Source organism: Hyperoodon ampullatus (assembly GCF_949752795.1).
Source record: "Hyperoodon ampullatus genome assembly, chromosome: 2".
In the NCBI taxonomy this organism is placed as follows: Eukaryota; Metazoa; Chordata; class Mammalia; order Artiodactyla; family Ziphiidae; genus Hyperoodon; species Hyperoodon ampullatus.
Window position 1 is genome coordinate 44,747,998 of NC_136915.1, and position 27,322 is coordinate 44,775,319.

The 27,322-nt window shown below is 37.1% G+C and overlaps 1 protein-coding gene across 2 annotated transcripts in view; it reads left to right on the plus strand.

The window, feature by feature from the left end:
• ZFYVE9 (zinc finger FYVE-type containing 9) overlaps window positions 1–27,322 on the plus strand; it is a gene marked incomplete at both ends in the record, with an annotated part of 124,691 nt that overhangs the window by 88,680 nt on the left and 8,689 nt on the right. For both annotated transcript variants that reach the window (XM_079728366.1, XM_079728365.1), the window contains 2 exons: window positions 22,621–22,771; window positions 25,302–25,382. In XM_079728366.1, coding sequence (XP_079584492.1) covers window positions 22,621–22,771; window positions 25,302–25,382 — 232 coding nt within the window. The remainder of the gene's footprint in view (window positions 1–22,620; window positions 22,772–25,301; window positions 25,383–27,322) is intronic.

A 27,322-nucleotide genomic window follows, 5' to 3' on the forward strand; every position in this document is an offset into this window, starting at 1 on the left:
GAGACAGATTTGCTTTTTGAGGTATAAAATTAACTTTATAATATTATTAGTGGTGGGATCTTTTATTTTTCCCTCTTTCTATAAGTACGTATTACTTTTAACTATATTTAATGTTTAATCATAGCTCACCTATAAGTCCCAAAATTATTTTTAAATAAGTTTTTGAAAGCAAATGATTGCATTTTGAATTAAGCTGTATTTTAACTAAAATTAGTTAAAGCTGTATTGTAACTAAAATGAAATTGTGCATACTACACATAACAATTATGTAATAAGTGTTCTTGCCTAATTGCCATGTGAAGTAGTACTTGAATTTAAAAATTTCTTAAAATGGGTTCTAAAGTGTTGGATAGTAATCATTGTGATTTAAAATAGAAAATTTAAAACTTAGTTTGATATAATGTTAAAATTTGTTGTTTTATTAGACAAGGTGATAACTCCACAGTTACTTCTTCCACCATATCTTGGTATAAAATAACTTCTTCCCTCCTTCTCTTTCTTCCTTTTCTTCCTTTCTTTTTTCCTTTCTCATGCAGCCATTTATTCACCTACTCATTTGTACATTCAATAAACATTTTATACTTGATATACACTTAAAATCACAGAAATGTTTTACTGGACTTTTAAGCTCAGGGCTCAGTATTATTATGTGGGAATGACCTATTTGAAGAAAACATTTACCCTGTGGCTTTCTGTCTGATGGCTTTTTTCAGGACACTAGAAAATAGTAGTTAGAATGTGTGCTTAATTTTTCCTGGGATACAATTAGCTATTAGATAGTCCTACCTTGGAACCATGCTAAACTAGAGTCAGATCTTTAAAGACAACTATTTTTATGTAATTTACGCCCTAAATAGTTTTTAAAGGCGGCTATGCTTTGAAAACTTGTTTTATTTCCCATATTTGAAGTGTTATTATCTACTTCACAAACGTCTATTAAATATATTCCATGATATGATACAAAGATGAATCAGACATTTTGCTTGCCTTCTGGGAGCTTATTGTCCAGAAGTGAGATGAGCAGATGTCAGCTCCAAGTGGATAACATACATTGCTATCCTTGGTGTTTGCAAGATGGTACTTTGTGTTTGGTAATTAGATCTGTTTATATAAGTATATTTGTAAAAGCTATGAGGCCCCCATAATTATTTCAGTACTTGACTGAGGACATTCATGACAACTGCCATTCATATTATCTGTCTTTATCTGAATTCTGCCTCCTAGGTTTATGGTTGTGCAGGTTCAGAAATCTTTGTTCAAAAACAGTAACTGTATTTCTTGTCATTTATTACATTTAATTTTCAATAAAGTTTACCAATTATATATCACTTATTTTTCTTACTTGATTTAGTAGACTGACTTCCCTTCTAATTCAATTTTTGTTTTATAACTCAGTGTAATTTTATTTCTCATGATCTTGGACAGGTGAATTGTCTTGTGTCTAATAGTTGAAAAAGTAATTTCTTATACATTATTTCATTTAATCACCACAATATTCCACTTTTTCTCTCATTCATTTTTCTTTATTTGTACCTTTAGTTTTTCTTATCACTCCCTGAACTATGTTTTCTTTTGTTTATAGCCTTTGCACAAGCTATTTTCTTATTGTTGCACTTCCCCTACTCTTCATTTGCATAACCCATACTCAATTTTCAGGTTTCAGTTTAAATGGCATTTTCTCAGATAGGCTTTCATTTTTCCACATATTTATTTCAGATAGGCTTTCATTTAATAACACACATTCTATGTGTAATACTCACTACATTTGTAATTCCTTATTCAGTGTCTATTTTCTCTACTAGACTTTTAGTTCCATGAGGGACTGTGTCTGCCTTGTTTACCACTGTATCATTAGCAGTCTATCTAGTATAGAGTAATTGCACAAGAAATATATATTGAATGAAGACATGAAACAGAAATAAAATATAAACAATATAAAAACAAAATATAGATATATAAATAATATAAAAATAACTAAAAGATAAAGTAATGTGGAAATAAGTGCTAAAACTTATTGGAAGTTTATTAAAGATTCAAAGAAGGGAGAGCTCTGATAAATGAAGCAGTCATGAATTTGCTTTATGTCTAAATGAGCCTGAATCCCTAACAGCCAGAGCAGCACATTCCATGTAGATGTTTATAAACATTCATGTAAATGTAAATGAAGGAAAGATTTGAAATGGACAGTGAAGGATGTGTAGGCACTATAAAGTGAAGGGTGGAAAATAAGTGAAAAGAGGGATAGATACCAGCCTAAACAAAAGGCAGGAAAGCACCAGGAATGGACATGTCTGGTAGGGAGGATGGGAGATATCAACCTGCCTAGTGAAGAAGAGGCTAAAGGCGACTGGGAAATGAAGTTGTACAAAGAGACTGTTGAATATTCAGAGGCTTTCAGAAACCACACAAAGGAGTCTAGACTCTAATATGATAATTTGTAGAGATTTTACAGGTTCTAAAGCAGGAAAGTGAATTAACCAAAGTAGAATTTTAGAAAACTGAGTTTTGGCAGCTATATGTAAAGTGTGGAGAGAGGGAGCCTCTAAGTGTCAACTGAAAAAAAAAAGAAAAGCACAGCGTAAATGTTCAGAATTATGTTTTATACAGTGGCCTTATTGAGGACTATAGCCCAGGATACAGCCTCTCAGATAGCTCTGAGGAGCTGTTCCAAAGAGGTAAGGGAGGAGCCAGGATATATAGGAGTTTTTGCTGGGAAAAAACAAAACAAAACATGTAGTTGAACATCAAAAGAGTACTGCTAATCATAAAAAAACCAGACATCTCAAGTTAATGATTTTAGTGCTTTTCTATGTATAGGAAAATGCAAGAGTCAGGGCTCACTGAAATTATTCTTTAGACAGGCATCTTAACTCTCTAGGGCCAGTATCCTGTTTTTCTCCATCCTGATTTACCCTAAGGGTGCACTGTTGGTGGCAGGTGCAGTGGCTGATGACTTGATGATAGGCAACATTTGTTGTTTACCAGAATGACAGGCAACATTCTTTGTTTACTAAAATGGCAGGCAACATTTTTTTTCCATATAAGGAAAGACTTAAAGCTTAGAAAGCTAGAAGATAATATTTCTGAAGTAGTAATTTTAATAAATGAAGTAGTCATTGTATTTAAATTTTCTAATCTCCTTCATCAAGGCCATGCAAGATCTCTGTTGGTCTAGGTAACGCTACTCATGTTCTTATGATGAGATTATTTTGATCATTGTGTTAACTAACATCTATTGAGGGTATATTATATATCAGGTACTATTCTAAGCATACATGTATCTTCACACTATCTCTGTGAAATGAGTAGGGTAATTACCTTTTTACAGATGAGGAAATTAAGGCACAGAGCGAGCAAGTGTTGGAGCTAGAATCAAACCCAGATACTCTAATTCCAGTGTCCCTACTCTTAAACACTATACTAAACCAATTTTCATAGACATCAGTTTAATGATTACATCTGATTGTAGGGCTGATTATAGGGTCTTTACAGAGGTAAAGCCCTAATCTAGTATGACTTATACGAAGGGGAAATTTGGACATAGATATGCATAAAGAGAAGGTGATATGAAGAGACATAGGGAGAAGATGGAAGTCAAGTCAAGTCCTTGACTCTGCAAGTCAAGGAGAGAGGTCTGGAACAAATCTTTCTTTTTACAGCCCTCAAATGGAACCAGCTCTGCTGACATCTTAATTTTGGACTTCTAGCCTCCAGAATTGTGAGACAAAAAATTTCTATTGTTTAAGCCACCAGTTTGCAGTACTTTCTTATAGCAGCACTAGCACACTAACATAGCAGTCCACTGTAAATAGCTAAACATCAAGACAAAATATGTGGGGGGAAAATACAAAGGACAATGGGGCAGAGAAGGTGAGCCCTATGATTACCCTACTTTACTGTCTAGAGTTTCCAGGCCATAGTGCAGTTAGGGGAGGAACCTAAACTGAGCCTAGAGGTCTCCCTGCATTGAAGACAGTGTAGGGAGAGCATAATGGCTAGAATTTACAAGACAGATTATGGAAATAAAAGAACTCTGGAGATCTGCAGGAGATTCCTATTGTGTCTTCAGCTGATTACTAATCAGTGCATGTATGTGAGAAAAACACTGGAAAGGAGCAGGGAGAACATTTCTCAAAGATCCAGGAATAATTTGTATTCTTACGAGCTAGAGTAAGAAAGGGACAAATAATTCCTAAGGATCAAAGTTATCCATAAACTTAGGTTGCTCTGATCCTACCTAACAAGCTTAAAATAAATCTTCAACAAGATCAAGGCACGTAGATGTTAAGGAAAGACACAGAAAATATAAAAAAGACCCAAATCAAGCTTCAAGAAGCAAAAATGACAATGAGATGAAAAATACACTGGATGAGATTAATGGCAGATCAGACACTGCTGAAAAAATTTAATAAACTTAAAACAGCAATAGAACTATCCAAAACAAAACACAAAGAGAAAAGGCTGTAAAATTAAATGAACGGCACATGATTGAGATGTGGGAAGTGTTGGATGGCCTAACTCTGTAATTGAAGTCCCCAAAGAAGAGAAGTGGGTTGACAGAAAAGATATTTGAAGAATCAGTGATCAAAAATTTTATAAATTTAGTGAGAAGTATAATCACATAGATTCAAAAAGCTCAATGAACTCCAGTTGCAGGAAACAGGTTGAAAACTACATTAAGGAACATTATAATCATCATAATCAAATTGCTTAACACCAGAGGTAAAGAGAAGAATCTTAAAAGCAGCTAGAGAAAAAAATCCACATTATATACTGAGGAATGAGTATAAGAATGACAGCAGACTTCTCATCAAAACAGTTCAATCCGCAAGACAGTGTACAAAATCTTTAAAGTATACTGAAATAGATAACCTGTTAACCTATATTTTATACCCAGTAAAAATATGTTTCAAAAATGAAAAGCAAAATGCTTTTTCAGAAATATAAGAGCTAAAAGAATATATTACCAGCCACCTATTCCACAAGAAATGTTAAAGGAAGTTCTTCATGGAGAATACCAAATAATGGAAATCTGGAACCACACAAAGTAATGAAGAGCAGCAGAAATGGTTAAATATATAGGTAAATATAAAAACTCTTTAAAATATAATTGTTTAAAGCAAAACTAACAACAATGTTTTGTGGAGTTTATAACTTACATAGAAACAAAGGGTATTTCCAGGAAAGGGGAAATAGAAGTATACAGATGTAAAGTTTCTATATGACATGGGATGTGGCATAATATTACTTGAAAGTAGATTGATAAGTAGAAATGTAGAATAAAAATCTAAAAGCAACCACTAGAAAAATTTAAATGGAGAGGTATAGCTAATAAGCCAACAAAAATAAACTGGAATTATATAAAGAAGGCTGAAAAAGAAGAAAAGGAGAACAAAGAGGAGATATAACAAATAGGAAATAAATGGCAAGATGCTAGATTTAAATCCAGCCATATTAATAATCACATTAATTATAAATGACCTAAGCACCGTCAATTAAAAAGGAGAAATTGTTAGTTTGATAAACAAAGATTCAGCTATATGCTGTGAATAAGAAAACCACTTGAAATATGAGGATACAGATAGTTTAAAAGTAAATGGATGGGAAAAGATATACTACAGTAATACTAATCAAAAGAAAGCTTGAGTGGATAGAGTAATATCAAAGTGTATTTCAGGATAAACAATATTACCAGGGATAAAGAGGCACATTTCATAACTATAAAGGGATCAATTCATCAGAAGGGTACAACAATCCTAAACATTTGTGCATCTAACAACAGTGCTTCAAAATGCATGAAGCAACAACTGTTAGAAGTATAAGGACAAATATAGATAAATAGAACTACAAGGATGAAGCCACAAGTATATTATGAGATTTCAATAACCCCCTATATCAGTAATTGATAGAAGTAGACAGAAAATCATCAAGGATATAGAAAACTTGAATAAAGTACACACTTCTCAATAACCAATGGGTCAAAGAAGAAACCTAAAGAAAAATTAGAAAATATTTTGAGCTGACTGAAAATGAAAACATGGCATATCACAATTTGTGAGATGCAGCTAAAGCAGTGATTAGGAAGAAATTGATAACATTAAACTTCTATATTAGAGAAAAAAGACATCTGAAATCATTGACCTACTCTTCTACCTTAGGAAATTAGAAAAAGAAGAGCAAATGAAACACAAAGCAAACAGAAGAAAGGAAATAATAAAGACCAGCAATTCACAAAATAGAAGGCAGAGAAACAATTTTAAAAATGAAACAAAAGTTCTTGAGATCAATAAAATCAAATTTCTAATCAGATTGATTAGATAAATAGTGAAAACACACAGGGTACAAGAAAGGTGGCAGAGTAGGAGGACATGGAGCTCACTGCCCATCCCCCCCAACAAATACATCACCAATGCATCAACATGTGGAGCAATTCTCACTGAAAACTAACTGGAAACTGCCCTAAAGATTCTTGTACAACCAAGGCTCTAAGACAGATCCACAAAATCGGGTAGGAAGGGAAGAGAAGCGATCAGGTCAACCTGTGTCCCTAGAAGGAGACACAGAAAAGGAGAGGGGTTACATAGGCTCAGAGATCCTCCCTGGGGAGAGAGCTGTTCAAGCCACATATTGGGCACCCTAGCCTTGAGGTCTGACACTGAGAAGATGAGCACCTTAGCTGCTTTGAAAACCAGTGGGACTAACAGGAGGGTTGTAAGACTCTGATTATGAAGTGCATGCACACATTTGCTACTCCTGAAAAAAGGTGGAGGAAGGAGATTAAAGCTGCATAGAACTCTGGCTGGTTTCCCACAACCACTGCAGCGTGCACCCCAGCCTGAGCTGAGTGCCCTTTTCATCCCCAGTTGCTCCATGACACAGGTCCACACTAGGGCAAGGGCTGCTGCAGCCAAGGGGAGTGCATGGTTGTGAGGGACAGAGCCAACGTGGACCCAGAAAGGCATCTGAATGGGGTGGGGGCAGCCATTGCTGGTGTTTATGGAGGCAGTGCATCTGAAGCACTCCAGGACTCTGACTGGGACCAGGACTACCATAGCCCACATTGCAACCCATGCTGAGCACCCACTCCAGCCCTTCTTGCTCTAGTACTGCTCCCCTCTGGAGCAAGGGAACTGGTGCTGTGAGTGGGAGATCACACACTTAGAGGGAACTGAGACAGCTTGGACCTGACCCTCAGGGATTCTGCTCCAGCAACCTGGGACCTCACTGCACCCCAAATAGGGTGTTGATGGCCACCGAGCAGAGGAGAAGCCCCAGCCCACACCTGGCTCTCTTCCTAGCCACTCCACCTCCAACCCCACTTTGTACCAGGGTGATAGCTGCCAGCACACCCTGGGGGAAGAGATGGTTTGTGCTTGTGTCAGATCTAGAACTCCCACCGAAGCCACTTGGCACATGCACTGTATAAGGACACTCATACAAGGACAGCCCTTCAAGACCAGAATAGATAACTGTGCCACCTGATTTCATAGAGACAGAGAAAGTTAAGCAAAATGAGAAGACAGAGGAATTTGTTTCAGTTGAAAGAACAAGAGAAAACTCCTGAAAAAACAACTAATGAAACAGAAATAAATAATTTACCAGATCAAGAGTTCAAAGCATTAGTAATAAGAATGCTAACTGAATTAGGGAAAATAATAGATGAACACAGTAAGAATTTTAACAAGGAACTAGAAAATATTTAAAAGAACCAGTCAGAACTGAAGAATACTATAACTGAAATGAAAAATGCACTAGAAGGAATTAACAGCAGAGTAGGTGATGTAGAAGAATGCATAAGTGATTTGGAATATAGAATAATGGAAATCCCCCAACCAGAACAGTAAAAGAAAAACAAAATTTTAAAGAGAACAGTTTTAGGGACCTCTAGGACAATAACAAACTTACCAACATTCACATTATAGGGATCCCAGGAGAAGAGAAAGGGTTCAAAAATGTATTTGATAAAATTATGGCTGAAAACTTCCTGAACCTGAAGAAGGAAACATATCCAGGCACAGGAAGCACAGAGGGTCCCAAACAAGATGAACCCAAACAGACCCACACCAAGACATATCATAATTAAAATGGCAAAAGTTAAAGAGAGGATTCTAAAGGCCTTTAGAATTCTGATTTTTCTGCAGATACCTTGCAGGCCAGAAGGGAGTGGTATTATATATTTAAAGTGCTGAAAGGGAAAAACCTGCAACCAAGGATACTCTACAAGCAAGATTATCATTTAGACTTGACAGAAAAACAGCTCAGACAAGCATAAACAATGAGTCCATCAATACTAAACCTACCTGAAAGAAATGTTAAAAGGTCTTTTCTAAGTGGAAGAGACAAGGCTACAACAAGAAGTAAAAAATAAATCTGTAGGAAGGGAAAAATCCACTATTAAAGGCAAATATATAGTAAAGGCTGAGGATCAACCACTTAAATATACCAGTACAAAGATTAAAAGACAAAAAATTATAGAATCAACTATAAAATAAACAGTGAAGGGATAAACATGAAGCTGTAAAATATGACATCAGAAACACAAAATGTAGATTTTTTAGAATGTGTTTGCACTTAAAGGACTACCTGTTTAAAATAAGTAGACATAGTTAAAGATCAGCACGTATGAACCCTATGGGAATCACAAGTCAAAAACCTACAATAGATATACAAAAACTAGAGAGAAAGGAACACATGCATACCACTAAAGAAAAACCATTAAAACACAAGGGAAGAAACTAAAAGAAGATGAAAAGAACTGAGAAGACCTACAAAAGCAATCAGAAAACAATTAACAAAATGGTAATAAGTACATATCTATCAATAATCACTTTAAATGTCAATGGATTAAATGCTCCAATCAAAAGACATAGAGTGGCTGATTGGATTAAAAAAAACAAGACCTTTCTATATGCTGCTTACAAGAGACTCATGTCAGAGCTAAAGACACACAGACTGAAAGTAAGGGGATGGAAAAAGATATTTCATACAAAAAGATGTTCAACATTAGAGAAATGCACATCAGAACTACAATGTGGTATCACCTCACACTGGTCAGAATGGCCACCATTAAAAAGTCTACAAATAACAAATGCTGGAGAGGGTGTGGAGAAAAGGGAACCCTCCTACACTGTTGGTGGGAATGTAAATTCATGCAGCCACTATGGTAAACAGTATGGAGGTTCCTTAAAAAACTAAAAATAGAGTTGCCATATGATCCAGCAGTCCCATTCCTGGGCATATATCCAGAGAAAACTAATCTGAAAAGATAAATGCACTCCAGTGTTCACAGCAGCACTATTTACAATAGTCAAGACATGGAAGCAACCTAAATGTCCATCGACAGATGAATGAATAAAGAAGATATGCCACACACACACACACACACATACACACAGTGGAATATTACTCAGTCATAAAGAAGAATGTAATAATGCCATTTGCAGCAACATGGATGGACCTAGAGATTATCATACTAAGTTGAAGTAAGTCAGAAAGAGAAAGACACATACCATATGATTTCACTTATATGTGGAATCTAAAACATGATACAAATGAACTTATTTTCAAAACAGAAACAGACTCACAGACATAGAAAACAAACTTAGGTTACCAAAGGGGAAAGGTGGGGGAGGGATAAATTAGGAGTTTGGGATTAGCAGATACAAGTTACTGTATATAGAATAGATAAATGAGGTCCTACCATATAGCACAGGGAACTATATTCAATATCCTGTAATAAATCGCAATGAAAAAGAATATGAAAAAGAATATGTATAAGTATAACTGAATCACTTTGCTGAACACCAGAAACTAACACAACATTGTAAATCAACTATACTTCAGTTTTTAAAAAAAGGTATTTCATACAAATGCAAATGATGAAAAAGCAGGGGTAGCAATACTCAAATCAGGTAAAACAGTCTTTGAAACAAAATCTATAATAGAAAACAAAGAAGGGCATTATATAATAATAAAGGGACCAATACCAGAAGAGGATATAATACTCATTAATATATGTGCACTTAATACAGGAACATGTAAGTATATAAAGCAAATAGTAACAGACCTGAAAGGAGAAATGGACAAATTACAATAATAGTGGGGGACTTTAACACCCCACTTGCATCACTAGATCATTCAGACAGAAAACCAATAAGGGAACAGTAGTCTTAAATGTCACATTAGACCAGTTGGACTTAATAGATATCTACAGGACATTCCATCTGAAAAAAACCCAGAATACACATTCTCTTCAAGTGCACATGGAGTGTTATCCAGGATTGATCACATGCTAGGCCATAAAACAAGTCTCAACAACTTTAAGGGGATAGAAATTAATGTCTTGCATTTTTTCCAACCACAACACTATGAAACTAGAAATCAATTACAGGAAGAAGAATGGGAAAAGAACAAACGTGATGACCAAACAACATGCTACTAAAAAAACCAATGTGTCAATGAAGAAATGGAAGAGGAAATAAGAAAATACCTCAAGACAAATGAAAATGGAACCACGACTTTCCAAAATCTATGGAATGCAGCAGAAGCAGTTCTAAGAGGGAAGTTTATAGTGATATAGATCTTCCTCAAGAAAGAACAAAAACCTCAAATAAACAACCTAACCTACCATCCGAAGCAATTAGAAGAATGAACAAAGCCCAAAGTTAGCAGAAGAAAGTAAATAATAAAGATCAGAGAGGAAGTAAATAAAATAGAGACCAAAAGAACAATAGAAAAGATCAATGAAACCAATGTTTATCTTTTGAAAAGATAAACAAAATTGTTAAACCTTTAGCCAAGGTCGTCAAGAGAAAAAGAAAGAAGACCCAAATGAACAAAATAAGAAATTACAGAGGAGAAATAAGCAACACCACAGAGATATAAAAAATCGTAAGAGAATACTATGAACAGTTATATGCCAAATTGGACATTCTAGAAGAAATGGACAATTTTCTAGAAACACTGAACTTTCAAAGACTGAATCAGGAAGAAATAGGCAATTCAAACAGATAATCACTAGCAGTAAAATTGGATTTCTAATAAAACAAACAAACAAACTCTCAGCAAACAAAATTCCAGGATTGGATGGTTTCACAGGGGAACTCTACCAAACATATAAAGAAGAGCAGTACCTGTCCTTGTCAACTCTTCCAAAAGACTGAAGAGGAGGAAACACTCCCAGATTTATTTTATGATGCTACCATTACCCTGATACCAAAATCTGAAAAAGACACTACAAAAGAAGAAAATTACAGGCCAATATCTCTGATGAGTATAGATGCAAAACTCCTCAACAAAATATTAGCACCTGAATACAACAATATATAGAAAGGATCATACACCATGATCAAGTGGGATTTATTCTAGGCATGCACAGATCAATCAATGTGATACACCACATTAACAAAAGGAAGGATAAAAGTCACATGATCATCTCAGTAGACACACAAAAAAAAGCATTTGACAAAATTCAACATCCATTCATGATTTAAAAAAACCCTCATCAAAGTTGGTATAAAGGAAATACACCTCAATATAATAAAGACTATTTATGGTAAACCCATAGCTAATATACTCAATGGTGGAAAGCTGAAAGCTTTTCCTCTAAAATCAGGAACAAGACAAAGGATGCCCACTCTCACCACTTCTATTTAACATAATATTGGAAGTCCTAGCCACAGCAATCAGACAAGAAAAAGAAGGAAGAGGTATCCAAATTGGAAGGCAAGAAGTAAAACTGTCACTGTTTATAGATGACATCATTACTGCATATAGAAAATGCTAAAGTCTCCACCAGAAATCTATTAGAACTGATAAATGAATTCCTTAAAGCTGCAGGATATAAGGTTAATATACAGAAACCTATTGCTTCTCTGTATGCTAATTATGAACTATCGGAAAGATAATGCAAGAAAATAACCCCAATTAAAATTTTATCAAAAAGAATAAAATACCTAGGAATAAATTTAACCAAGGAGGTAAAAGACTAGTACTCTAAAAACCATAAAATATTGATGAAGGGAGTTGAAGATGATACCAAAGAATGGAAAGATATTCCAGGTTCATGGATTAGCAGAATTAACATTGTTAAAATCCATACTACTGAAAGCAATCTACAGATTTAATGCAATCCTTCTCAAAATACTCGTGATATTTTTCACCAAACTAGAAGAAATAATCCTAAAATTTATATGGAACCACAAAAGACCCTGAATTGCCAAACCAATCTTGAGAAAAAGGAACAAAGCTAGAGGTATAATACTCTCTGACTTCAGACTGTACTACAAAGCTTTAGTCATCAAAACAGCATGGTACCGGCATGAAAACAGACACAGATCAATGGAACAGAATAGAGAGCCCCCAAGTAAACCCACATACTTATGTTTAATTAACCTACAATGAAGGAGGCATGATATACACTGGAGAAAAGAGAGTCTATTTAATAAGTAGTGCTGGAAAAATTGGGCAGCTACTTGTAAAAGAATGAAATTAGAACATTTTCTCACACCATATACAAAAATAAACTCAAAATGTATTGAAGACCTAAGTGTAAGACCTGAAACCATAAAACTCCTGGAAGAAAACATAGGCTGAACACTCTTTGACATAAAGTGTAGGAAGATTTTGTTAGATCTCTCTCCTAAGGCAAAAGAAATAAAAGCAAAAATAAATAACTGGGACCTAATTAAATGTAAAAAAATTTTTTTACACCAAAGGAAACCATCAACAAAATGAAAAGGCAACCTCCTGAATAGGAGAAAATATTTGCGAATGATATGACCAATAAGGGGTTAATATCCAAAGTATATACATGGTTCACACAACTCAATATCAAAAAAACAACCAACCTGATTTAAAAATGGTCAGAAGGGAATTCCCTGGCAGTCCAGTGGTTAGGAGTCAGTGCTCTCACTGCCGGGGCCCAGGTTTGATCCTTGGTCGGGGAACTAAGATTCTGCAAGCTGCATGGCATGGCAAAAAAAAAAAGTCAGAAGACATGAAAATGTCAAAGAAAATATACAGATGGCCAAAGGCAAATGAAAAGTTTCTCAACATTTCTCATCATCAGAGAAATGCAAATCAAAACCCCAGTGAGATACCACCTCACACTTGTCAGAATGGCTGTCATCAAAATGTCTATAAGCAGCTATACTACAATAAAAATTAATTTTTAAAAAAGCCTATAAATAACAAACGTTGACAAAGCTGTGGAGAAAGGGGGATCCTAGTACACTGTTAGTGGAAATGTAAATTGGTACAGCTACCATGGGAAATATTATGGAGATTCCTCAAAAAAGTAAAGATAGAACTGCCATATGATTCAGCAATTCCACTCCTGGGTGTATATTCAAAGAAAACAAAAACAGTAATTTGAAAATATACATGTACCCCAATGTTCATAGCAGCATTATTTACAGTAGCCAAGATATAGAAGCAACCTAAGTGTCCATCAACAGATGAATGGATAAAGAAGATGTGATACATAGATATATCTCTTTATCTATCTATCTATCTATCTATCTATCTACCTATGTAATGGAGTATTACTCGGCCATGAAAAAGAATGAAATTCTGCCATTTACAACAACATGGATGGACCAAGAGGGTATTATGCTTAGTGAAATACATCAGACAGAGAGAGACAAATACTGTAATGCTATCACTTGTATGTGGAATCTAAAAAATAAAACAAACCAATGAATATAACCAAACAGAAACAGACTCACAGATATAGAGAATAAACTAATGGTTACCATTGGGAAGAGGGGAGTGGGGAGTGGCAAGATATGGGTAGGGGAGTAAGGAGGTACAAACTACTGTCTATAAAATAAATAAGACTAGAAGGATATATTGTACAGCACAGGGAAATATAATCACTTTAAATGCAGTATAATCTATAAAAATATTGAATCACTGTTGCACATCTGAAACTAATATTGTAAATCACCTATATACTTCGATTAAAAAATAGTAAAAACACAAATTAACATTATGAGATGTGAGAGAGAGGGATATCATTACAAGTCCTGTAAATAGTAAGAAGACAATAGGGCATATTATGAACACATTTATGCTAATACATGTCCAACTTGGACAATTCTTTGAACATCAACTTTCATACCTCTGTCAAGAAAAAATAGGTAGCTGGAATAGTCCTGCGTCCATTGAAAGAGTTGAATTTATTATTATAAACCTTTTCACAAAGAAAAGCCCAGGTCTAGGTATGTTCATTGGTGACTTTTACAAAATGAAGGAAGAAATAACACCAGTTCTATACACTCTTAGAAAATAGATGACGAGGGAATCTCTTTCGATGAGGCCTTCATTACACTAGTATCAAAACTAGAAAAAAATTGGAAGAAATGAAAACTGCAGACCTATATCCCTCATAGGTGGTTGCATAAATACATAACAAGTTTTTAGTGTATCCAGTTCAGTAATACACAAAATAATAAGGTACTTCATGACTAAATGGGGCTTATTCCAAATATGCTAAATTGGTTTAACATTCAAAAATCAATCTGTAACTCAGCATATTAACAGGATAGAAAGGAAAAACATGTTAAAAGAAAAAGCTGCTGCAGAAAAAGCATTTGATGAACCCATATTTCCATTCAATTTCTCTCTCTCTCTCCCCCACCCTCTCTCTCTATATATATAATATAGAGATATCTATCTATATATGTATATATATATATATGTATCAGCAGTTTAAAAATAGAAGAGAACTTTTACAATCTAATAAAGAGAATTTATGAAAAACTTAAAATTAATATATCTAACAGTGACTTGATTGATTGGTTCTTCTTTAAGATTGGGAACAAGGAGATGATGTCTACTCTTATTTCTATTTAGCATTTCAGTGGATCTTCTAGCCAATGTAATAAGGCAAGAAAACAAAATTAGAGGAATACAGATGAAAAAAAGAAGTAAGATTGTCTTTATTCACAGATAACATGATTGTCTATGTAGGAAATTCTAAAGAATTTACAGAATAGTACTAGATGTGGTCAATGAATTTATCAGAGTTGCAAAATCATTGTGTAAAAGTCAATTGTATTTCTGTATACTAACAATCAGAAATTGGAATTAAAAAGCAATACAGTAGGACTTCCCTGGTGGCACAGTGGTTAAGAATCTGCCTGCTAATGCAGGGGACATGTGTTCGAGCCCTGGACTGGGAAGATCCCACATGCCATGGAGCAGCTAAGCTCGTGCACCACAACTACTGAGCCTGTGCTCTAGAGCCTGCAAGCCACAACTACTGAACCCCGCAGGCCTACAGCCCGTGCTCCGCAACAAGAGAAGCCACCGCAGTGAGAAGCCCACACACCAGAACAAAGAGTAGCCCTCGCTCACCTCAACTAGAGAAAGCCCATGTGCAGCAACGAAGACTCAACGCAGCCAAAAATAAATAAATAAAAACTTTAAAAAAAAATACTATTTTCATACACTGAAAACTATAAAACATTGCTAAGAGAAATTGAAGACCCAAATAAGTGAAGAGATATACTATATTTATTAATCAGAAGACTCAGTATTGTTAAGATGTCATTTCTCCCGGAATTGATTCATAGCTTCAACACAGTCCCAATCAAAATACCAGCAGGCTGTTTCAAATAGAAATTGAGACACTGATTCTAAAATATATATGGAGATGCAAAAAATCTAGAATAGTTGAGACAACTTTGAAAAAGAACATAATTCGAAGACTTACACTACCTGATGTTAAGGCTTATTTTAAAGGTAGGTTAATCAAGACAGTATGTATTTCTAGATTGGTGGAACAGAGTAGAGTGATTTCAAGTGCTGTTTATGTGGGTATATACACATATCAAAATTCATCAGATTGTACACTTTAAATATGTACTAAATATGTACATTTTGCCAATTATTTTAAATATAACTAAAAAATAACAAAAATTTTCAAGAAATGTAGTGGACATTCAAACTTTGATCATGTCACAGGGGGAATAGAGCCAAAGAGTTAACCTCATGTCAAAGTTTCAAGCAAAAAGGAACAAAATTATATTAATTCTTTACTCAAAACCAGAGAGAAATAGAGAAATTTATATTGGTTGTGATATAATGCAAGAATCTGTGAAATTGTATATCTATGTAATCCCCGTCTTGTATAATTTAGGCTGAATGGCCTCTTGAGATTCTTTTCCCTGTGTAATTCTAAAATCAGAGTTTTGGTTTATTTTAGTTCAAAGCTACACATATTCTTCAGAGAAATGTGAAGTTACAAAAGCATAATTTTAAAGGTTCATTGTAGCACAAATAAAAACAGATGGCCCTAAAATCTGCTTAAGGAATGTTTTATTTTCTGGCCTTCAAGGAATACATTTCTTTTCTCTTAGGGAGGAGGAGCTGATAGTCTTCTTTTCAAAAGAATGAAAGGAGTTGGTGAAAACTGCTCTGGAAAATAGTGCAGAAGAAGGAGGTGCTGTTCCATTGATTATTAGCATAGCTGTTCCCAGTGTTATACATGGAAGACAGTATTTAACCACAGGTTAAATGAAAATATAAGGATCCCCAAGAAGGAGCCCTGGCTGCTCTCCCTCCAGTGACTGCACCAGGAGGTCACTGCTGAACACTGCACATTCAGAGTAAGATTGTCTTCCCCTCCCTCCAGTGTCACTGCATGCCCATTGAGAGGGGTGAGCAGTGGCTTCAGAATGCTGTTTCTAACCAAACCCCTGGCCTTCCCTATCTCCCAGCACTTACAAGCTCGCTGCCACTTTTGGCTTTGAGACTACCAGCTCTAATCTCATTGTGTTCAAGCACCACAAGAAACCCTGGACTCCTTCGGCATCCCTCATCTCCCACAATTTAATTTCTATCTCCGTACATCCCTCTTTCTGACCCCATATTTCACTCATTTTGAAAAACTCAAGGGCTCAGTCCCTGTAAGTTTTATTTGCCTCTATCCATTTCCTTGGTGAGCTATCCAGTCTCCTGGCCTTAAATACTGTCTCTATACTGATGTCTTCCAAATATCTTCCTTTAGCCTGACTTTCTTCCCTGTTTTGTAGACTTGAGTGTCTTTTTTTAAAAGTAATTAATTAATTAACTTTGTTGGCTGTGCCGCGTGGCTTGCAGGATCTCAGTTCTCTGACCAGGGATTAAACCCAGGCCATGGCAGTGGAAGCCTGGAATCCTAACCACTAGGCTACCAGGGAACTCCCCGACTTGAGTGTCTTCTTGCCCACTTGACATCTCTACTTACATAGGCATCTCAAGCTTAGCAATTTCAATTCTGACCTCCTGATCTTCCCTCAAAACCTCCTCTTCTTGTAGTCTTCCCTAAGTTAATGGCAGTGCCATCCTTCCAGTTACCAGGCTCAAAACTTTGGAGTCATCTTTAAGGCTTCTTTCATATTCTATGTCCAGTCTGTTAGGAAATTCTTCTGGCTCTACCTTCCAAATATATCTGGAACCCAACCACCCCTCAATCCTTGGGCCAGTCTTGGTCTAAGTTAATCTTGGATTTGTGTAGTGGTCCCCTAACTGGTCTTTTTTTTTCTTTTTTTTTTTTAACATCTTTATTGGAGTATAATTGCTTTACAATGGTGTGTTAGTTTCTGCTTTATAACAGAGTGAATCAGCTATACATATACATATATCCCCATATCTCCTCCCTCTTGGTATCTCCCTCCCACCCTCCCTATCCCACCCCTCTAGGTGGTCACAAAGCACTGAGCTGATCTCCCTGTGCTATGTGGCTGCTTCCCACTAGCTATCTATTTTACATTTGGTACTGTATATATGTCCATGCCACTCTCTCACTTGGTCCCAGCTTACCCTTCCCACTCCCTGTGTCCTCAAGTCCATTCTCTACATCTGCGTCTTTATTCCTGTCCTGCCCTTAGGTTCTTCAGAACCTTTTTGTTTGTTTGTTTTAGATTCCATATACATGTGTTAGCATACAGTATTTGTTTTTCTCTTTCTGACTTACTTCACTTTGTATGACAGACTCTAGGTCCATCCACCTCACTACAAATAACTCAATTTCATTTCTTTTCATGGCTGAGTAATATTCTATTGTATATATGTGCCACATCTTCTTTATCCATTCATCTGTTGATGGACCCTTAGGTTGCTTCCATATCCTGGCTATTGTAAATAGTGCTGCAGTGAACATTGTGGTACATGACTGTTTTTGAATTATGGTTTTCTCAGGGTATATGCCCAGTAGTGGGATTGCTGGGTCATATGGCAGTTCTATTTTTAGTTTTTTAAGGAACCTCCATACTGTTCTCCATAGTGGCTGTACCAATTCACATTCCCACCAACAGTGCAAGAGGGTTCCCTTTACTCCACACCTTCTCCAGCATTTATTGTTTGTAGATTTTTTGATGATGACTATCCTGACTGGTGTGAGGTGATACCTCATTGTAGTTTTGTTTTGTATTTCTCTAATGATTAGTGATGTTGAACATCCTTTCATGTCTAACTGGTCTTCTTCTTCTTTTTTTTTTTTTTTTTGCGGTACACGGGCCTCTCACTGTTGTGGCCTCTCCCGTTGCGGAGCACAGGCTCCAGATGCACAGGCTCAGCGGCCATGGCTCACGGGCCCAGCCGCTCTGCGGCATGTGGGATCTTCCCAGACCGGGGCACGAACCCGTGTCCCCTGCATCGGCAGGCGGACTCTCAACCACTGCACCACCAGGGAAGCCCTAACTGGTCTTCTTATTGGTAGCCTTTCCCCTATCAGTTTATTTTCAACACAGCAGCCCAAGTGATCCTGTTAAAACTAAGTCAAATCATGTCACTCCTCTGCTCAAAATTCTTTGAAGATCTTTCATACCAGTCAGAACTATCACTGAAGCCTTCTATACCATTTGTACTTCTTAAACCATTACCTGTCTAACCTAACTTCTTATACCTCTCCTTTTTCAGTCACACTGTCCTTAATTAATTTTCCTTGAAACTGCCTGGCTTGCTAACATGCTACAACCACACAGCCATTGCACCGGCTATTCTAAATGCCTGTAAGGCTCTTCCTTACATATTCCCATGGCTTTTCCCTCACTTTTCAGTAAGACCTCTCCTAAGTATCCAATATGAAATCGCACTAGCCAGTACTCCTAGTCCTCCTTCATGCTTTATTTTTCTATATAGCACTTATCAATGTCTAACATTTAAAGTATTTTACTTATTTATTTAATTTTTTTTCCTCCCCCTCTACACACAAGAATATAAGTTCTATGAGGGAAGATTTGTTTGTTCACACTGAATAAACCAAGTACTAACACAGTGCCTGGTACCCATTAGATGCTCATTGAGTATTTGCTACACAAATGAGTGAAGGTTCATGGTTCATGATATGTAGAGCCATAGGCCTGGAAGGTAGATGCCAGGTTCTAGACACAAGTGAACCCCAGCTAACTGGAAGGACAAATATTTATATCTTCCCTAAATATCTCCAGGGAAGGATATTCCTCCACCTGTCCCATTGTTATTCATTTCGGTGTTCCTTTCTCAGTTCTGTTTCTCTTCCTTTACTCATGCTTTTCTCTTTATCCAAAGTGTTCTTCCTGTGTACCTGATTTCAAAACCAATTCAAATGTTAAAGCTTTTAGGAAACCTTCCTAGAATTCTCCATTTTCCAGACAGTGTCACTCCTTCTTTCCTCTGTTCCCATCTTGGTTTTTTGGGGGGCCACCTTTTCAGATTATTCTAAGCTGTAATGATTTCTGTTTCCTCTAAGTTTGTATAATATATTAATATTTGTACATCTTTTACATTCTTTTTTAAAGTTTCTTTCTTTCTTTTTTTTTTTTTTTTTCCCACCGTGAGGCTTGCAGGATCTTAGTTCTCCGACCAGGGATCAAACCTGGGCCCTGACAGTGAAAGCATCAAGTCCTAACCACTAAAGCACCAGGAAATTCCCCTAGAACTATATTTTTTAATTGGTTTTTGTGATTGTGTGTATCACAAAACACAGGAAAATAAAGCTTATGTACTGCTTCACTTGGTATGTTAAAATGGTCCTTTTGATATAAGACCGAAGTAGAATTAATTTAGCTCAGTGCCTGGCTCATGGTTGGCACTTCATAGATGTTATCGATTTTGCACATACTGTTGTTACAGAAGTTGCTTCCTGCCTTTTATCAGTATGTCATTGTCACGAATTTGTGAGCACTTAGGAAGGTCTGAATCCCATTATCTCATACGATGTACTCAATTGAATTATTTGCTGCTGACTTGAAGGTTGCTTTACAATTTTATAAGCAGTGTGGAGGAGATGAGCATACAAATTTTACTTAACAAACACTTGAGCTTATTACGCTCTTGGTACTGTTCTAAGCACTTTATTAATATTAATTTGTTTAGTACTCATCACATGAAATAGTTACTTTTTAAATTTTATTTTTATGTATTTATTTTTGGCTGCATTTGGGTCTTCGTGGCTGCATTCGGACTTTCTCTAGTTGTGGCGGGCAGGGGCTACTCTTCGTTGCGGTGCACGAGCTTCTCATCGTGGTGGCTTCTCGCGTTGCAAAGCATGGGCTCTAGGCGCTCAGGCTCAGTAGTTGTGGCTCATGGGCTCTAGAACACAGGCTCAGTAGTTGTGGTGCAAGGGCTTAGTTGCTCTGTGGCATGTGGGATCTTCCCAGACCAGGGCTTGAACCCATGTTGGTGGAATTTTTTTTTTTTTTACATCTTTATTGGAGTATAATTGCTTTACAATGGTGTGCTAATTTTTGCTTTATAACAAAGTGAATCAGTTATACATATACATCTGTTCCCATATCCCTTCCCTCTTGCGTCTCCCTCCCTCCCACCCTCCCTATCCCACCCCTCCAGGTGGTCACAAAGCACCGAGCTGATCTCCCTGTGCTATGCGGCTGCTTCCCACTAGCTATCTACCTTACGTTTGGTAGTGTATATATGTCCATGCCTCTCTCTCTCTTTGTCACAGCTTACCCTTCCCCCTCCCCATATCCTCAAGTCCATTCTCAAGTAGGTCTGTGTCTTTATTCCTGTTTTACCCCTAGGTTCTTCATGACATTTTTTTCCTTAAATTCCATATATATGTGTTAGCATATGGTATTTGTCTTTCTCTTTCTGACTTACTTCACTCCGTATGACAGACTCTAGGTCTATCCTGTTGGTGGAAATTTTAAATTGTTCATCCATTGTGAAAAACATTTTGGCAGCTCCTCAAAAAGTTAAACATAGAATTACCATATGACCCTGTAATTCTACCGCTAGTATATATTCTGAAGTATTGAAAACAGATCCTCATAACAAGTACATGTACACACATTTTCATAGTAGCACTATTCACAGTAGCCAAAAGGCCGACATAGCCCAAACATTCATGGATGGATGGTTAAATTGTGGTGTAGATGCACAATGAAATATTATTCAGCCATAAAGGGGAATGAAGTATTGATATATGCTATACCATGGATGAGCTCCCAAAACATTATGCTAAGTGAAAGAAGCCAGACACAGTAGTCACATATTACGTGGCTCCATTTATATGAAATATCCAGAATACAGACAGACTGCAGATTGGTGGTTGGAGGGGGGGAATGGGAAGAACCTGGTTAATGAGTAAGGGATTTTACTTTGGAATGAATGATGGAAGTGTTTTGGAACTAGGTAAGGGTGGTGGTTGAAGAACGTTGTGAATGTACTAAATGCCACTGAGTTGTTCACTTTAAAATCGTTAATTTTATGTCATGAATTTCATTTCAATACATTTTTTTGAGTGTAGTGATAAAAGAATATAAAAGGTATCAGAACTCTCATCTGCTGTTTTTCACACTGCAGTTTATAATGTAAGAAGAAGAGGGGAGTGAAAGAAAATAAAAGTTTTTAACTAGAGTTTTCAAAAGATCAAAGCCATTTAAAAAGATTGAATTAGAAAGTTTAACAAATGATGACATGAAGGAAAAAATGGGAATAAAAACAAACAAATAAAGTATCATTAGCCTATTTCAACGAGAAGCCAGATTTTAGCATCAAGATGGTATAAGCTCAGATATATTTACTAGATACAAAGTGGTGGCCAATGAGTTTTTCCAGGTTAGGTTCAGAATTATCACCTTAAATCTCTTTATAAGAACAAAGCAAAATATTAGTAAGTGATTTCATTGAAGATATCAAACATAAGTTAATAAAACTAAGAAATAATGGAGTTCATATATTTGTAGAGGAAAGCACTCCTTTGTATGGATGTAGAAAAGGAAGGCAAGATAGACTTAAATATGGGACATTCTTTTGACTTAGAATTTCAGTGTATATATATTTCTCAGAGAATCCAGTGGATAGGAGAAACTATTGTAATAGCTAAACTAATTTTAGTTACTTGCATTTAGTGCAGCAATAAAAAGACAGAAAATGAATGCAAAATGTCATGTGTTTGGGTTGTAATATAAATCACCTATGAACTATAGAGAGAATTCAAGTATGTGAATTTTTACTAATAGTGACTGATTTTTCACTTTGTTTTCATTATTTGGTAGCTCCTTTGTCACTTTAATTAAATAATAATATTCTCTTTTGTCTTTGAGAAGTTGTGGAGTTGTGCTGTGTCAGACACACCAAAAAATGCCCATTCTTGGCAGAATAAGAAAGTTAGCCTTTCTTTGACTGCAGATGATGAAAGCCATGAACAAGTCCAATGAGCATGTCCTGGCAGGAGGTGCCTGCTTCAATGAGAAGGCAGACTCTCATCTCGTGTGTGTCCAGAATGATGATGGCAACTATCAGACCCAGGCTATCAGTATTCACAATCAACCCAGAAAGGGTGAGTGTTTGAGCTGATTGAGGTTATAAGAATGGAAGATTGTACTGGAACTGGAGAGTTGGATATCTCAGCCCCATAACACTCACTGTCAGAATAGGTGACCACAGTTTGATTAAATTAACCTTTCCAAGCTTATTCTTTTTTTTTTTTTTTTTTTTGCGGAACGTGGGCCTCTCACTGCTGTGGCCTCTCCTGTTGCGGGACACAGGCTCCAGTCGCGCAGGCTCAGCGGCCATGGCTCACGGGCCCAGCCGCTCCGCGGCATGTGGGATCTTCCCGGACCGGGGCATGAACCCATGTCCCCTGCATCGGCAGGCGGACTCTCAACCACTGCGCCACCAGGGAAGCCCTCCAAGCTTATTCTTTAGGAGTATGTTGACTACCCAGACTTAGAGTTGCAAATGGGATCTCTGTTATTGAGGGGAGCATCTTGAAAATACTGCCTCAGGATACTGACAGAGCCAGCATTGATATTTGAAGGTAGAAGACTAGGCCCCATGGTGAGAATATGCTTAGGTAGATTGAGAGCTTTTTGAATGACCATACCCAAAGAATGTTAATTAAATTAATAGGTTGACAGGATTCTGAAGGAAGCCTTCCAGATTCGGTGGTACTCAGAATGTGGTCTCATCACTTAGAAGATTGTTAGAGCTGAAGACTCCATACTCCAGATCTGCTAAGTCAGAATTTGTGTTTTAACACAATTGCTGTGTGATTCAAGTACACATTAGAATTTAAGAAGCATTGCTCATTGTGCCATTTCCTAAAGTATCTTATCAGCTTCTATGGTTTTTTTAAATATTCACATAAATAACTAAAAGTTTAGCTTATTATAGTAGACTGAGAAATCCTATGTTAAACAAGTTTAAGCAGATTTCTTTACTGCAGGACTTTTCAGAGCCTTTAACAAACTGATGTGTATTGTGATTTTACAAAAGCAGGATAGTGCCTAGACCTTCCCAAATTTATTTGACCATGAATCTTTTTTTCCCTCAGAATATCTCCTAAAACTAGCTTTCTTTAGTATGCTTTATGAAATACTTCTCTAGTAGACATTACTGTAGGTCATTGTCTTCAGTATTTTTTTTTTTTTTTTTTTTGCGGTACGCGGGCCTCATTGCTGTGGCCTCTCTGGTTGCGGAGCACAGGCTCCGGACGCACAGGCTCAGCAGCCGTGGCTCACTGGCCCAGCCTCTCCGCGGCATGTGGGATCTTCCTGGACCGGGGCACGAACCCGTGTCCCCTGCATTGGCAGGCAGACTCTCAACCACTGCACCACCAGGGAAGCCCCTTCAGTATATTTTTTAAATCAGTTGTTTAGTAAAGGCATAAAAGGTACTGAGCACATGTATATTCAAATATAATATCTAAAATAGGTTGGTGACAAATCCACTGTGCTCCCTATTAGTCAAATCATATCTATAATATTTGAATAAGTTCTGGATATCATTAACATAATTGGTGATAAAACTAGAAGGTCTTCAGAGGATGATTCAAGGCCTGTGAGAAGTTTAGAAACTAGGTCAAAGGAAGACCTCTTGAATAAAGTATAAATGTTTAACCTGGAAGTACAGATTGAAAGAGGGTGAAAAATAGCTATCTCTATTTTTAAGGTTTTCTGTTATGTGGAAACAATATTCAACTTACCCTCTATAGCTACAGAAGACCAAAACTAGCACCAGTGGGTGGAAGCTACAAGGATCTAGATTTGGGCTCAATTTGAGAGCACACTCTGTAACACTGAGAGCTATCCAGAAATAGAAATGGTTGCCTTGTGCTTTGTGGGCTCCCTGTCACTAGGAGTCTCTGACAAAGGCTGGATCACCTACCCATTAGAGATACTGTAGGGCCAATGGGTAGGAAGGTGGAATAGCTCAGTCCAGTTTGAGATGTGGAGAAATAAAAAGTGTAGTGCAGTTTTCATAAAGCTAAATGTAATTAAATATCCTTTCTTTCATGAAGAGGTGTTTATCTTTTAAATAGGTGTTTGTTTTTTTAATAGCTCCACTTGGTAAATAAAATAGTTGGCAACCATATCTCCATATTCAAAATATATTTGATCTAAAAAAAGCAATGAATTAGATCAGGGGTCAGCAAACTTTTCCTGTGAATATGATAAATATTTTAGGCTTTGCAGGCCTGTGGTCTTTGTTGCCAACACTCTGGCATCATACTTCAAAAACAGCCATAGACAATATGTAAATGAATGAATATGGCTGTGTTCAAATAAAATTTTGTTTACAAAAACAAGCTGCAGACCAAGCCCTAGTCTTGACCACTAAGATTTCTTTGCTTCTTGATTGAAGGAAGCACAAAACAGAATGGGAGAGTATATCTTAAAACCTCATTCTCTAAGCTATCATTAGTATTTGAATTATTGGTTACTTGTATATTGTGGTGTATGGAGTCGGTGTTTTTTGTTTTCTGTAGATGATGGTTGGAGTCCCCAACTACCAAAGATTTCATTGTTATTTTCAACCCCTCCAACTCAGAGTCTTTCTTCACTAAACTATTTCTATTGCTATTTTAGTGACTGGTGCCAGTTTCTTTGTGTTCAGTGGCGCTCTGAAATCCTCTTCAGGATATCTTGCCAAGTCCAGTATTGTGGAAGGTAAAGAATGAGTTATTTACTGCATGTACACTAGTTCAGTCCTAACTGTACAACTGAAAAACAAGGGACATTAAAGGAAGCCTTGACACTTTTGCCGTAGACTTTCTTTTTCTTTTTTGCATTGTCATCTAATTCCAGCTAGTCTCATTTATGCTGTGAGTTCTAAACAAATGAATTAATCTGAATACTTTTAAAAAAAATATATGTATGTATGTATGTATGTATGTGTGTATTTATTTATCTATTTATTTATTTATTTATGGCTGCATTGGGTCTTCGTTGCTGCATGTGGGCTTTCTCTAGTTGTGGCGAGCAGGAGCTACGCTTCCTTGCGGTGCGCGGGCTTCTCGTTGCACTGGCTTCTGTTGTGGAGCACAAGGCTCTAGGCACGTGGGCTTCAGTAGTTGTGGCTCGCGGGCGCTAGACACAGGCTCAGTAGTTGTGGCACAGGGCTTAGTTGCTCCGTGGCATGTGGTATCTTCCCGGACCAGGGCTCAAACCCATGTCCCCTGCATTGGCAGGCAGACTCCCAACCACTGCGCCACCAGGAAGGTCCTGCCATAGACTTCTTTTTTTTTTTTTTTTTTTTTTTTTTTTTTTTTTGGTGGTACGCGGGCTTCTCACTGCTGTGGCCTCTCCCGTTGCGGAGCACAAGCTCCAGATGCGCAGGCTCAGCGGCCATGGCGCACGGACCCAGCCGCTCCGCGGCATGTGGGATCTTCCCAAACCGGGGCACGAACCCATGTCCCCTGCATCGGCAGGCGGACTCTCAACCACTGCGCCACCAGGGAAGCCCCCTGCCATAGACTTCTGACTCCTATTATTTATTCAATAGCATCTCACTATACAGCTAATTAAAACTGTCATAAGGTTGCCTAGCTCTCCAAAGAAAGGAGTAAGTGGTAGAGATATCATGGGACACTGACATAAAAGTTAAGAGATGGCTTTTCAGAGCTCTGGAATAAGGTACCCAAAGGGTCATAGTCTGAATTCAGATATATCACTGGGTGTGAATCTGTAAATATATAGATGAAGTTCAGCCCCAATTACCCACCAGAATGCTGCAGTCACCATTTGGTGTACAGAATGGGATTCATTTGCTGCTGGTTTGCTATAATTGATGTGACACATATCCTGACAAAAGTTAATTAAATGAAATTTAATGAAAGGCTAATGAGCATATTGTTTATTTTCTTTAAGTGATTTTTGTAATTTATTTTATTGAAGTTTAGTTGATTTATAATGTATTAATTTCTGCTGTATAGCAAAGCGATTCAGATATAATACACACACACACACACACACACACGCATACACATTCTTTTTCACATTCTTTTCCATTATGGTTTATCACAGGATATTTATTTTCTTTGTCAACTGTTCTTCACTGTTTTTTGATCTAGTTTACTCTTGTTGTATAACAAATTAAACCAGAATTTAATGGCTCAAAACAACTATTTTATCATGCTCACTGATTCCTCTGGGTCTGCCCTTGACAGGGCAATGCAGGGTTGGCTTGACCCTGCTCAGTGATGTCTGGGGCCTCAGTTGGGATGGCTTGAAGGTTGGTGGTTACTTGATGGCCGGGAGCTAGAATTATCTGAAAGTTTTTTGACTCACAAGTCTGGGGCCTGTGCTGGGATGATTTAAAGACTAGGAGTAATGACCAGAGTCCTTATCATTGGACTCCTTAGCATACAGCCTTGGGATAGTTGGACTTATTACATGGTGGCTCAGAACTCCCAAGCACAAGTGCTCCAGCACAAGGCAGCAGCCGCACTGGTTTTTATGACCCAGGCTTGAAAGTCACGCAGTGTCATTTCCACCATCCTCTAGTGTTGGAAGTGGTCATAAGCCTGCTCAAGGGGAGAGAAGTGAGACTCCATATCTTGATGGGGAAATGGAAAGGTAACATTGTAGAAAAGCGTGTGAGACGGGAC